Here is a 14,254-nt window from a genome sequence, read left to right as displayed (position 1 = left end):
GACAAAGCTAAGAGACAATGCCTGAGTTCAAGCCTCAACACAGGTACAATAAAAGAAAAAAGAAAAAAAGAAAAGAAAGAAACAAAAGCAAGCTAGCAACCATCATGTCAGAGGTGGGCATATTTCTAGAGTAAGAAAATATGCTTATCTGTTCATTGAATTTACATGGTGATGGTAGAAATAAACCAATGCATTGTTCATGAGATAGTTTGAAGCCCACTGTCTTGAGCCAGTAGTGCTGGATCTCCTGAACTGACCTTTCTTCTTCCTCCAGGTCACCCAGCAGCTCCCAGAATATGGAGTGTTCATTTACCGAGTTTTCCCAGAGAAGAAAAGGTTGGAAAGGGAGATGGCCTTGGGAATCTGTGCCAGAGGGGTCATAGTCTATGAAGTGGAAAACAACAGCAGAATTACAACCTCATGGTTTCTGTGGAGGGAAATTGGGAAGATCTCAACATGTGTAAGTGTGGCTAAGTTTGATGAGTGATGTGTGATTTATTTTCTTTTCCATCTGTGCATCTTTAAAGGAATGAAAAGCGATGGATATATTTTTTGACAAACTTGCTTATATTCTGGCACTGGGGGTATTTGGCTGAAGTCTCCCAAAAGATTTGTGGAGGACTGCAAGAGGTCATTTCTTCCCATCATCCTTCACCATCTTGTTCACAGCCTTAGCAGTTACAGTTGCCTCCTGGAAAGTTTCTTTGAACTGGGGAATCCATCTATGTTGAGAGCGCAGTTGGAGGTGAAGATAGAGGATAAGGAGGTCATAGGCTAAATGGAATCTGCAAGGTTTGAATCATTTTCCTCATTTGTTAATTGTCTCCTGTATGCCATGAGCCTGGGTACCTGACCTGTCTCTCGTGGATAATACATGTGCAATGGGATTGTATCAATTCTGGGGCTTGAACTTTGGGCTTAGGCACTTTGGGAGTGAAGGCTACTGCTCTACCACTAGAGCCCTAGTTCTGCTTCCAGCTTTTTGGCTGATAGTAGTCCAATGGACTGTCCTACCTGGGCTGGCTTTGAACCAGGATCCTCAGATCTCAGCTTCTTGAGTAACTAAGACTATAGGCATGACCTACTGGAGCCTGGCAAAAAATGGTTTATGAGGTGATGTAATTCACCTTCCCTCCAATAAGTATATATAAATTGGCTTACATTTATGTATTTATTTTTCCCATGTCAGTAACCATTGTTTCAGTAAAGCTGGGAAGTGACTGGGGTTACAAGACAACTCACTACCTTAAGAAAACTACTTAACTCTGATTTCCATCACTCCAATGTTCATCTTTCTTGGCATGAATGCTTTATTTTTCTGGGAAAAATTATTTAATGAAGTAATGTCCCCAGCTGCTTGCCACCAACTTAGCATCTTTCACAGAATATGACTTTAGCATTTTATGCTCCTGTGAGTACAAAATAGGCAACTCTGAGAATAATATGAGAATTAGCTCAGGAAGCTAGTTTCAATTTTGTTTATTAGCAACTAAAGTCAAGATGTTTCAAGTAATCGTAGAGCATTCATCTTACCAACCTTCAGAGAAGAGGGCGAAGAAAGAGAGATGTTCTTTATTCATGTTGGAGGGTGGAACGGGGTTTGAACTCAAGGACTCATACTTATTCAACTGATGCTCTCCCACTTGAAACACTCATCCAGTTCAGTTTGTGCTGGATATTTTGGAGATGAAATCTGGTAGGCTTTTCTGGCTAGGGAGGTTTTGAACTATGATCCTCGAGACCTCAGTATCCTGGATAGCCAGGGTTATAGATGTGAGCTACTAGTAGCTGGCTAAGATACCATTTTCAAGGAATATGATCCATTGGCATATTGACACACACACACACACACACACACACATATATAATTAGATGTTCAATTAAACAAGTGCTCCTTCGAAAGCAGGACATCTACCCATTTTAATACTGTTTTTGCTCATCAGCCGTAGTTTAAATCTGAACAGAAAAGCATGGAGGGCTAGGAACATGTTTTAGTGGTAGAGTGCTTGCCTAGCATGCATGAAGCCCTGGATTCAATTCCTCAGTACCACATAAACAGAAAAAGCTGGAAGGAGCACTGTGGCTCAAGAGGTAGAGTGCTAGATTGAGCAAAAGAAAGCTCAGGGACAGTGCCTAGGCTCTGAGTTCAAGCCCCAGGACTGGCAAGACAAATGCATGGAGAAGAAGATTTGGGTTATGTAGGATCCTCTTTATGGGAATGAATATAAAGTTACAAAGTTCAGTGAAAGGGAACATTTACTTAAAATGAGAAAAGAGATCACAAAAACCTCTGTGTGTATGTGCCAGTCCTGGAGCTTGAATGCAGGTCTGGGTACTCTTCCTTTGTATTTTTGCACAAGGCTAGCACTCTATCACTTGAGCCACAGCTCCATTCCTGGTATTTTGGTAGTTTATTGGAGATAAGAGTCTCACAGACTTTCTGTCTGGACTGTCTTTGAATTGTGACTCTCAGATCTCAGCCTCCTGGTAGCTAGCATTACATATATGAGCCTGGGTTGTCTTCTAATCGCATTCCTCCGATCTTAGCCTCCTGTGATGGGTGTTTAGAGAAGTTACTTGTAGTTTAACATTTCTAATGAATACAAAAATATCCTCCACACCAACTACTGGCTCTGTATGTATCAACTCCCACTTAGGTGTGGAGTGTTGTAGGACATGATTAATTGCCAGTGCGGTTGCGCTGCCCCTTTGTGTTGAGAGCTGGGTTGGTTAGCTCAGTGGAAAGGGTGTTCCATGCCTGGCAACAACAACAACAACAAAAAGACTGACAGCCACATCAGTCAAGCTCACTAACTACAGCCCTGTCTCAGTTTCTCCTTAGAGGGATTTCTCCAGATCACCAGCACTACCTCCTGTCATATGTTAACTTCCCATCACTGTAACAAAATACCCAAGATGTTTAACTTGTAATTAGAAAATGATTTATTTTGACTCATAATTTTAGAGATTTCAGTTCAGGATTGATTATCTGTGTGGTGAGCAAAACCACATTATATTATGGCTAAGGAGCAAGCAGAAAGGAGAAGAAAGTAGGGTACTAATATTCTCTTCAAGGACACCCCCAATGACCTAACTTCCTTCTACAAGGTCACACCTCCTGAAAATTCTACCATCTTCCATAGCTCCACTCTGAGGACCACCCCTTTACCATATGGGTTGTAGTGGACATTTAAGACCCAAACTACAGCAGAACAGAAGCCAAAGAGAAAGGATACTCCAGTAGTCATGACTGATGATGGAGGAAATATCTTATTTCCTACATTTTACAAGAACATGTGAACACACTGCGCTTCCAGGAAAGGTCTTCCCAGGTGAGGTGCTGGACCTTCTCTTCCAAGGACTTCCCTGCAGATCTGCCTCTGCACGGAAGAATATTATTGGTTTGCAAGGATGAATCAAAACAAGATAGATTTTGAATAAGCAACCAGGGAAGCAACTACAGGGAGTGAACTGTTTGAAATGACAAAATGGATGCCTTGCAACACACATTGTGGTAGGGACAGAAGCACCCAGAATGTCTGTACTGCAGCCTCAGGGGTGAGGGGTGCAGCAAAACATTTCCAGGGTTGTGTGAAGTCTGGAGTTATAGAGCATCTCATTCAGAGAAGTGCATTGCAGGAGGAAGTTTGCTACAGACGTGAATTGCTCATTAAATGATGTTAGCAGAGCGGGGATAAATAGAAACAAAAGCCTAACCACTGCGCCATCAAGACTGTTTTCAGCTTTACAAGAAGAAATAGATGGTTTCTCTGTGCTCTCCCTCTCTTCCTCTCCCCTCTCCTTATTCTCTCCCTCATTCTCCCTTCCTTTCCACCTCCCTCTCTCCCTCCCCTTTTCTCCCTCCCCCCTCACTCCTTCTCACTTCCTCTCCCTCTTATCCTTTCCCTTCAGTCTTCCTCTCTCTCCCTCTCTTACTACTTCTTCCCTACTTCCCTCCTCTCCCTCTCTCTTTCTCTTCCTCTTTGTATGAGTGAATTTTCCTTTAAAGATTTCCCCAAGAAACTTTATTAGGCCTGAAAAATGTCTTAGTTATCTAAACAAATTAATTCCTGATTGAGCTTAATAAAAATTTGTCAGGATTGTTTAAAATGATGTCAGCAGGCAGTGACAAATAGGTATTCAACTTTGAATGATGATCAACTGAATACTAAGGAAGAATTATTAAGTTCAGCATAGTACAAATAATTCTTGAGAAAAATATAAAATATAAAGAAATGCTAGGTACATAGTATACTTGAATTTGGATTCAGAATTCATCTAAACCAACCAAGGAAACCTAGAAGCTACATTTGTCAGTAACACTAAAGGGTATTTATAAATGATGATGCCATCTAAAATTAGGTTATTGGGGAAAAGGAATTTCTCAGAGAACAAACAAGTATATGCCTGCTTTTCATTAATATCCAACAGATCAATGGAAATGGAGTTGAAGCAGACTTGTCTTTGGGAAGATAAGAAATGTCAGGGTTGAGAGGATTGTTCCAAGCATGCATGCATCTGTCTGTCTGTCTGTCTATCTATCTATCTATCTATCTATCTATCTATCTATCTATCTATCTATCTATCTATCTAGTGTGGGTACTGGTCTTGAACTCAAGGAATTACACTCATGCCTAGCTTTTTCCTCTCAAAGCTGGTTTTCTACCAATCGAGCCATACTTCCTTTTCTGGCCTTTTGTTGGTTACCTGAATATGTAAATCTGTCTGTCTGGACAGATTTCGAGCTGTGATCTTCTGGACTCCTGACTTACCAAAATTACAGGCATGAGCCTGTAATATCTACAGTAGAAATTTTATTTGAATGTCATATATATGAATTCCTATTTAATAACACTTTCTTACTCTGAGTTAATTAGAATTACATATTGCAGAACATGATGTCCACAAAACTCAGTATAAATAGCCCCAAGTGGCACACCTCACCAGTCTAGCCAGCGAACTACATAAATATTATCATCTTGCCTATAGGCCTTGAAAATAAAATGTAGAGAAGCATTTTTCAGTGGAGTGACTTCAATTCCTGTCGCATCATGAGGACTTGTGCTCCATTTCTTCATCTGTAAGCCTGAGATAATGACAGACTCTCCCTCATTCTATAGCTGAGAAGACAAAAAGGCATAATATCCTCAAAGCCCTCAGAATAGAACCTGGCGCAGAACCATGACTGTGCCTGCCAGAAAGCTGTTACCAGCTGGGTAGATGTTTTTCCCCTCATGTAGAGATAGAAATCAGCCAGAGGCTAGTTCTAAAGCAAAAATACATGAATCCAGATGTAGGAGTTCAAGTCTGTAATCCTAGCTGCTTGAGAGGCAAAGATGAGGGGATCAAGATCAAGTCCATCCTGGGCAAAAAGAAGTTCCTGAGACTCCTCAGCCAATGGCGCTGTGTGGTGGCAGACACCTGCTACCCTAATTGCAGGGGAAGCTCAATGGGCACAGAAGCAGAGAAGAACAAATAGGAGGATTATAGTCCAGGTTGGCCTGGCATTAAGTGACATTCTATCTTGAAAATAACCAATATAGGGCCGGGAGTTTGGCCTAGTGGTAGCGTGCTTGCCTAGCATGCACCAAGACCCGGGTTTGATTCCTCGGTACCATATACATAGAAAAAGCTGGAAATGGTGCTGAGGCTCAAGTGGTAGAGCTCTAGCCTTGAGAAAGTCCAAGGACAGTGCTCAGGCCCTGAGCTCAAGCCCAGGACTGGCAAAAAAAGAGAAAATAACCAATATAAAGAAGGACTGAAAGTGTGGATGAAATGGTGATGTGCCTGTCTAGTAAATGTGAGGCGCTGAGCTCAATCTCCAGTATTGGAAGAAGAAGGAGGAGGTGGTGGAGGATGAGGAGGAGAGGAAGAGGAGGAGGAGGAAAAGGAGGAGGAGTCATCAAGCTGGGTTCTGATGACTCATCCAAGCTATTCAGGAGGCTGAGATTTGAGGATCATGATTTGAGGATCATGATTTGAAGCCAGCTCAGGCAGGAAAGTCCACAAGGCTCTTACCTCCAATTAACAACCAAGAGTCAGAAATGGATCTATGGAAGTGATAGAGTGCCAACCTTAAGTGAAAAAGCAAAGGGGCAGTATCCAGGTGCTGAATTGAAGCTCCAATAACGACACCAAAACTCCCCACAAAAACAGCAAAGTGAAAATACGTTCCAGGAAAGAAACATAACAGGGGACCCCATAGACCTAGTGAATATAAACAAAGACATACATTGTGTTTTATGGGAAGGGCTTGGATGTACATGCTTCTTCCAGGAAAAGGGAAAGACACTGAGAGAGCATGCACCATTTTGCACGTGGGTCCAGGAATGCCTCTCCTTGTATATAACCCATTTTTCTGCTCGTGTATCATTAGATGGCATCTCAAGGTTCAGGGTTGGCTGGTGATCACTGGTTTCTGCCAGTTTGCTCACGGCTCCCAGTTTTTCACTAATTACAAGAAATGCCTGCCTGCCATAGTTTCAAGCAGCCCACCCATCTTCTATCGCTTCTTTGCTTGCAGCAAAAGGTATTAGAAGAGACACATTGAGGTGCGGTTTTCTTTCTTTCTTTTTTTTTTGTATCCTGCCTACCAGGTGAGATCTCTGTCTGTACCTTCTTGGACTTTACAGATTGAAAACAAGAATCTTCATTGGCCTTTTCATAACACATATTGGGATGAAGTGAACTCCTTGCTCGTGACTTCTCTCAGATTCTTTCCATCTCCCACGCTCCTTAGCAAGTAGCAATTGTCTGCTAAGTATGCATTTGACTTAAGAATGAGGGAAAGATCAAAAGAATTTTTAGCTCAGGAAAAAATATAGGGCTACTGGCAGAAAATGTTTCCAGCTATTTCTGGCTGCTGATATGCTGATAATGGGCATTGGGGCTGGGCATATTTCTATTATTGTAATTGTATTATCTTTAAGTAGTTGAACAAAGGGACTTAAATTTGGCATGTCAGTTTAAGAGTACATATCACCTCTTGCATCATTCTATCGGATCTCTCCCAACCCCACCCATCACCTCTATTTACCTTGTCCTGTTTTCAGACATATACCTTAAATACTACGACTGCATTTTCCCACTCTTCTGCTCTCCATTTGTTTACTCTCTTCCCCTTAACCTCATCTCCCAACACCTCAAATTCTAGATTTCTAAAATTCATTTGTTAGAGTGCAAGTCAGTTGTTCAAAGGAGTTACACCATTGGAATTATCCCTTTTATACACCACACTTTAGTTAATACATTTTATGCATGTGACCTGTATATGTTTACATATATATGTATTTATAAAATATTTCCATATGTGAGAGAAAACATGTATCCTTTGTCTCTCTAGGCCTGACTTCACATAATTCCTTTCCAGGCCCATCCATTTCTTTGCAAATGATGGAGTATCATTCTTCTTAAAAGGGATGAATAAAGTTCCATTGTGCGTGTGTGTGTGCGTGCGTGTGACATTTGCTTGATCCACTCATCCATTGAAAGGCATTTGGGTTGTTTCTATATGAACATAGTTACACTAGTGGCCTTACTGTATCCTGACTCGATAAATGAAGCTGAACATTTTATTACTTTCTCTACACTTGCACTTCAGTGGATGGGTAAGAGAGATCAAGCATTAAAGTCTGTGTTTGCTTCTCCAGCGAAAGAAGTTCACCATCACCAGCAGTATCACCGGGAAAAAGTATACATTTGTCACAGATTCAGCCAAGATCTGCAAATATTTACTGGGGCTCTGTTCTGCCCAGCACACGTTTAATGCAAAGATGGAGTCTAGGCACCCTTGCAATCTTTTAACTGGTAAGTAGCATCCTACATTCTTCCTGTCTCTCCCTCCCTCTCAGCTTCTCTGTCTCTGTCTCTCTCATACCAGTACTGGGGTTTGAACTCGGAGGCTCATGCTTTCTTTAAGCTTTTGTCACTCAAGGCTGATACTCTACCACTTGAGCCTTGCTTCCACTTCTGGTTTTTCACCAATTAATTAGAAATAAGAGTGTCTTGGATTTGTCTGCCTGGGCTGGTTTTGAACTATGAATCTTAGACCTCAGTCTTCTGAGTACTAGGATTACAAACATGAAGCACCAGCACCTGGCAGTACATTCTCAACATACATTTATTTTTTGGCATTTGTTAGTTTGTAAGATACTTTGTATAAACAGATGCAATTCATCTAGAATTCTTTAAAGAGTCTTAAGTATATCAAGCAATGACAGTCACACAGTAAAAATGGAATGCAATTATTTTCTGACTGGCAAGAACAAAAATAAATTGGAAAACTGGTAGAGTCTTCTTAGAATGCAGTTGGATATATATGTGAGAATATAATTGAGACTATATATTATATATATCCTATATATGATACACACATATACCCCATATATCACTTATATCTATCCCCTATATATAGGGAATATATTAATACATTTATATATACATTCACTATATGAAGGGTATATGTTATACATATATGTATGTATACACACACACGAATACACACACACACACACACACACACATATAAATGGAACTTTTTTTTGGCTTGAATTCAGCACCTGAGCACTATCCTTGGATTTTCTCAAGGCTAGAGCTCTACCACTTGAGCCTCAGAACCACTTCCAGCTTTTTTTTTTTCTATATGTGATACTGAGGAATTGAACCTGGGTCTTTGTGCATGCTAGGCAAGCACTGTATCACTAGGCCAAACTCCTGGCCTAAATGGAACTTTTTTTTTTCCAGTCCTGGGCTTGGGCTCAGGGCCTGAGCACTGTCCTTGGACTTTCTCAAGGCTAGCACTCTACCACTTGAGCCTCAGCACCACTTCCAGCTTTTTGCTATGTATGTAGGGTACTGAGAAATTGAACCCGGGTCTTCATGCATGCTAGGCAAGCACTCTGCCACTAGGCCAAACTCCTGGCCCCCTAAATGGAACTTTTAAATGATATATACATACATATACACACATCTATGTACACAAACATATCTACAGGTATACGCACACACATGTGTGCATACATATACACACGGACACATGTGTAAACATGTATATAATGTATGCACATATATATATATAGCTCTATATGTATGTATGTATCTCTGTCATGCTGGTCCGAGATGGATATTCATCCTGAGACATCAGTTATGAACATATACAAAGTGAAGCCCATGTTTTTCAGTTATCACATATAGCAGGAAATACTTGGTAGCACCCTAAGAATCCTAAAAGAGAAGACAAGTCGTTTTTGGAGGAGAAGAACATGTGAAATTGTGCATATGATTTGAGGCTAAGAGAGGAAAAGCAAGAAATGAGACCACATGCAGCACTGTCAGATGGGCCTTTCAGTATACAAACATCTCTCTCCTCCCAGTGGCTGGCCCCAATAACAGGTGCTTATGGAACACTTGAAATGTGACAAGAATGAGTGAGGAATTAAATCTTCCATTTTGTTTGAATTTTAGCAATTCATTTTAAGTTTATTTATTTATTTATTTTTGGCTTTTCCACTCGAGGCTGGCACTCTATCATTTGAGCCACAGCTTTATTTCTGGAGTTTTGCTGGTTAACTAATAAGAGTTTCATAGTTTTCTGCCCAGGCTGGCTTTGGATTTCAATCCTTAGATCTCAGCTTCATGAGGAGCTGGGATTACAGGCATGAGCCACCAGCACTGGCTTATATTCAAAGAACCACATGTGCCAAATGCATGGATAGCATGTGTTACTATAGACATGTTACTTAGTTACTATAATCATGTTGTTAGTATCAACATGTTGTAAAACAGGAACAGAAGAATACAGAAATGCACTACTCCGACATATTACTTATTATTTTGTGAGTTAGACATGAAAAGCTGATTGTTTTCTCTTTAGGTTTTTTTTGCCAGTCCTGGGGCTTGAACTCAGGGCCTGAGCACTGTCTGTGGGCTTTCTCAAGGCTAGAGCTCTACCACTTGAGCCTCAGCACCACTTCCAGCTTTTTTCTATGTATGTGGTGCCTAGTAATCAAACCCAGGTCTTCGTGCATGCTAGGCAAGCACTCTACCACAAGGCCAAACTTCTGGCCCTTCCAGCTTTTTTCTATGTATGTGATACCAAGGAATTGAACCTGGCTTTTTTAAAAAACTACTTACCAAGCTTTCAGGAAGAATATCTATAGCTGATATAATTAGGAAAGAGACTAATGGTTAAAACGTGGCTATAAGTCGCAGAGGACTAGTTACTATTTATTAAGCATGTAGGAAATGCTAAATAGCGTCCACCATTGTGAATGTTATTCCCCCCTGCTGTTATGAGATAATTAGGCACACATGAATTATCTCATTTATGATGGAAATACACTTTTTGTCACACTGCTATTCTTAAACAACCCTGGGAATCTTCCATTATTTCTTGGATGGGAGAGCACACTGGGGCCTGGAAGAGTGATGGGAAGAGCCTGCTTGCTTAGTTGGTGAGCTGACACTTGAACCTGTGGCTCTCCGGGCCCAGAGCCTGACTGCTTCATCCCAGTACCTAGCTTTTCATGACTGGCTCCAGAGTCCATCCTTTAGAGCTAGTGAGCTAGGTTAGAGTCCTAACCTTATCACAGTTACTATAATCACTACTCTTATAAAAAGCAGCAGTAAAATACAGTGGTCCACACTCCATATGCAGAGTGAGGGCTGTGGGCCCTTCACTGTGCATACCTCACCTGAGAGCTCATCTAAGGGTGTAGAATCCCAGGCCTTGCCCACAGCTATTGAAATGAAATCTGTATCTGGAAAAGAACACAGATGATGTAAATGTACTCAAGAATTAGAAAGCACTGGGTAAAAAAGTGACCCGTGGAATCCATAGACTCAGGGGAATGTTTGCTGTGTGATTTTGGGCAGCTCCTGTCTCTTCTCTGATCCACTCTGTGGTCATCTGAACATGCAAGGTCATCCCTTAGGTTGGTACTGTGCTCCAGTGGTATGGTGCTGGATCCCTGGTATCCAGTGTGCACTGTGAATGGCAACAAAGCACTCTGCCCATGTGGTTTGGGTCAGTACCAGCCAGTGGTGGTGGGAACTGGATCACTGGGGCCCCAGAGCTGGTCCAGGGTCTGGAATCCTAGATAATCAGGAAGCTGAGTTCATGGCTCAAACCATCCCAAGTAGAAAAGTCTGTGAGACTCCTACCAGCAAAGAGCTGACATCAAGCAGGACCAAGTGAAAAACAAGATTGCTGAGTTTTCAGACACAGAACCACACACCCAGAGGAAAAGTAACACAGTATGTACATCAGAACAAGCAAATACAAATGTTTCATTGAAACCAGAAGTCATTGACTCTAGGATGCCTCCAAGGAGCTGGGGATGATACATGTGAATTAATTATATCTTATCTACCTGCTATGGCTGAGATTCCATGTGTGAAACACCATCAATATTGCTTTAATTGTCTGATTTCAATGCTCATAAAATATTTATAAAGACTCCCACGAGCTCACTGGGAAATTAGTCTTACAAGGTTTATTTTGCTCTTTGTATACTGTTTCTTCAAATGACATGTCCTATGGAATTTTCAAGAATCAAATATTTATGTACACTAGAAGGAATCATGCAGACCATTAACTGTGCCATTTCAGAATTTATGTGAGAAGTCTCTGCACACAATATCTTAATGCTGACATATGGCAATGGTCTGGCCACCTCTAACTTGTCCTCCTTTCCCAGGGCAGCCAGGAATTGGTCTCCTGCCACTATCCTAGTCTTGTTTGAGTAGGACCATGCTGGAAAGAACTGGGATCTGTATTCTCTTCTCCATCCTCTGTTTATACAATGCAGTCAGAGGGGTTTTGTGCTGAAATTCACATCTTCTGTATCTGTCCTCCCCTCTGCCTTTGGAAAGCCCTTTCAAAAGAACCAGGTCCATCGTGTGCCTCTGTGTTGAGACTTGTCAGTGGACCCTGCTCTGCAGGGACAGCCCCTATCATTGTAGGATGACATATGGCATTCTTCACGTGATCTGCTCCAAGTCTTGGTTCCTTTCATGGCCAGACTCTTCCTTTTGCTTTCCAGCTGACCTACATGCCATCCTACTGGCTGTTAACACACCTGGAAGTTTCAGGTGCCAGGGTCTTTGCACTTAAAAACCTTCACCTATGATTTTGCACCAAAACCCCTTCTCGGCATAGACCAAGGTCGGTCTATTTCTCCATAGTCCTGGGTAACTTCTTGCAGGCTTTCCTGATTGTTTCTCTCTAGGTGACTCCTTCCCAGTGGAGTGGGCCATGCTCATTTTTTTCAGACTTCTGTTCTAAGATGCCATTTTTATTTGTTGCACATGTCTACCTCCAGTCTGTGATAGATGGAAAATTCTTTGAAAGCAGGTATAACATTCCATAGTCTTCACAGTTCCTCTATTATGGAATAGAGGTGGAGTAAATGGGAAATGTTTAATGAATTTTTTCTGAGTGGGCGTATGGGTGGATATGGAGGGTGGATAGATAGGTGAGTGTGAGTGACACTGGAGGGATGAATGGGTAGGTGGGTATAGGAGTGGATAGGCGTGTGGATGAATGGATGGACCAGTAGGTGAATGGATGGATGGATGGATGGATGGATGGATGGATGGATGGATGGTGGAGGTATTGATGGGGAGGGATTGATGGGGAGATAGGTGTAGGTATGTGTGTGAATGGATGGATGGATGGGTGGGTAGGTGGATGGGTGAATGTGTGAGTGGATGAATGGATGGATGGGAGGAGGATGGGTAGATGGGTGGGTAAGTAGCATAGGAGTATGTGTTGTGGATGAATGGGTAGGTGGATGAATGTGTATGTGTGTGTGTGTATAGTGGTGGAGGAATGGATGAGTGAACAAGATTTTACATGAAAATGTGGATATTTAATCATTCCCCTCTTGACATTAGTATCATAGTAAGCATCAATGGAAATAGTATTTCCATTTTTTGCAAATAGTATCATAGTAATCATCAATGGAAGAATAATTTTCTAGACTTTACATCATTTTGTTAAACTTGACATCAAAATACAGTGACTGGATCTGAGTGCTAGGGAGCTCTGAAGGCGCTGGCTATCAATGACTGTGCCTGGCCCCTTGCCATCAAGCCAACCCTTTCTCCTGTGTGTCTGTGTTCATTTGATAAGTGAAAACAGCATCCTATTACTGATTTACTTTGTGTTTCTTGATGATTGGGAAGGTGAACATTTCTGAATGTTTTCCAGTGCCATTCTTCTGTGAATTGTCTCAACAAGAATTTTATTGCATAGTTATTTTGGTTTTCTGGGGGAGAAAGAACAATCACTGAGCTTTTTGTTTCTTTATAAGTGCAAAATTTCAGGGCTAAATTCAGAAAGCTGCTGAGAGGGCCAATCAGGCTTCTCCATCCTTTCTGATGGTTTCTGGCTGCCTGGTACCCTGTGGATGTGCACTGAGCTGTCTATTATCTTGCCTGTTACCTATGCTCATCCATCCTTGGCTCTTAGATGTTTCCTGTGGGCTGGGAATGCTGTAACTGGGATCAGAGGCCTCAATATCCAGATAGATAGATTCAGATACTTATTAGCTACTTCACTGATTCCACGTTCATTCTGAGTTACCCAAAGTCAAGGAACAGACACTGTGAGTTGTCTTTGATGTGCCAGTGGCCTGGGGGGCATTCTTGGTAACCTTTCTGTTCCTGAGCATTAGCTCTGGGCTCTTCTTCCTACCAGCAAATATCCCCTCCCTGGTTGGTCCACTAATGGAGCCCCATACAGCCGAAGTCTGGTAAGAATGCCAGCCCTGTCCACAGCCCCATCTGCTCCAAACCATTAAACCTTTCTTGGCCAGGACCTGTCTCAATGTCTCTGCCTAGAAATTCCCCATGGGTATCTGTATCCATCATGACTAACTGCAAGGCCAGTGTCTAGTCAGGCCCTGGAGGTGGGAAGGCTGGGTGGGCTATGATGCGGCAGAGCTGCTGTGTGGGTCAGTGTCTTCACATATCCTTGATCTGCCATGGACTGTGGAGTCAACAGACTCACTACAAATCCTGCTCTACCACTTACTGGCCTCAAGACCATGAATAAAATTTCAATTCTCCTTCTCTCATAGTCTCATTTCCTCATCTGCAACATGAGTACAGTATCTTTCTGAGTGAAGAGGTGAGGATGAAGTAAATGAAAATGTAGACAATCTGTTTTGAACTGGGATGTCACATAAGATGCACTCAGAGATACCAGCTGCCACCATGGCTGTTGCTTCTCTGTCTCTGTCTCTGTCTCTCC

The 14,254-nt window shown here is 41.9% G+C and overlaps 1 protein-coding gene and 1 long non-coding RNA gene across 4 annotated transcripts in view; one reads left to right on the top strand and one right to left on the bottom strand.

Annotated features, from left to right (window-relative positions):
- The window catches only part of LOC150054397 (uncharacterized), an 85,134-nt gene that overhangs the window by 20,364 nt on the left and 50,516 nt on the right, over positions 1 to 14,254 (bottom strand). The window contains exon 3 of one of the 2 annotated variants that reach the window (XR_016537864.1): positions 3,174 to 3,380. The exons of the other annotated variant lie outside the window; for it this stretch is intronic. This is a non-coding gene — a long non-coding RNA (uncharacterized LOC150054397). Of the gene's footprint in view, positions 1 to 3,173; positions 3,381 to 14,254 lie in introns of those variants that run through there. 2 annotated transcript variants of the gene reach the window in all.
- The window catches only part of Frmpd2 (FERM and PDZ domain containing 2), an 82,221-nt gene that overhangs the window by 32,538 nt on the left and 35,429 nt on the right, over positions 1 to 14,254 (top strand). For both annotated transcript variants that reach the window (XM_090346754.1, XM_090346753.1), the window contains 2 exons: positions 275 to 460; positions 7,650 to 7,806. In XM_090346754.1, the coding sequence (XP_090202880.1) occupies positions 275 to 460; positions 7,650 to 7,806 (343 nt within the window). The remainder of the gene's footprint in view (positions 1 to 274; positions 461 to 7,649; positions 7,807 to 14,254) is intronic.

This window comes from Megascapheus bottae, chromosome 15, assembly GCF_031878675.1.
Source record: "Megascapheus bottae isolate mThoBot1 chromosome 15, mThoBot2.hap1, whole genome shotgun sequence".
In the NCBI taxonomy this organism is placed as follows: Eukaryota; Metazoa; Chordata; class Mammalia; order Rodentia; family Geomyidae; genus Megascapheus; species Megascapheus bottae.
This window is presented reverse-complemented; position numbering and strand designations above follow the sequence as displayed.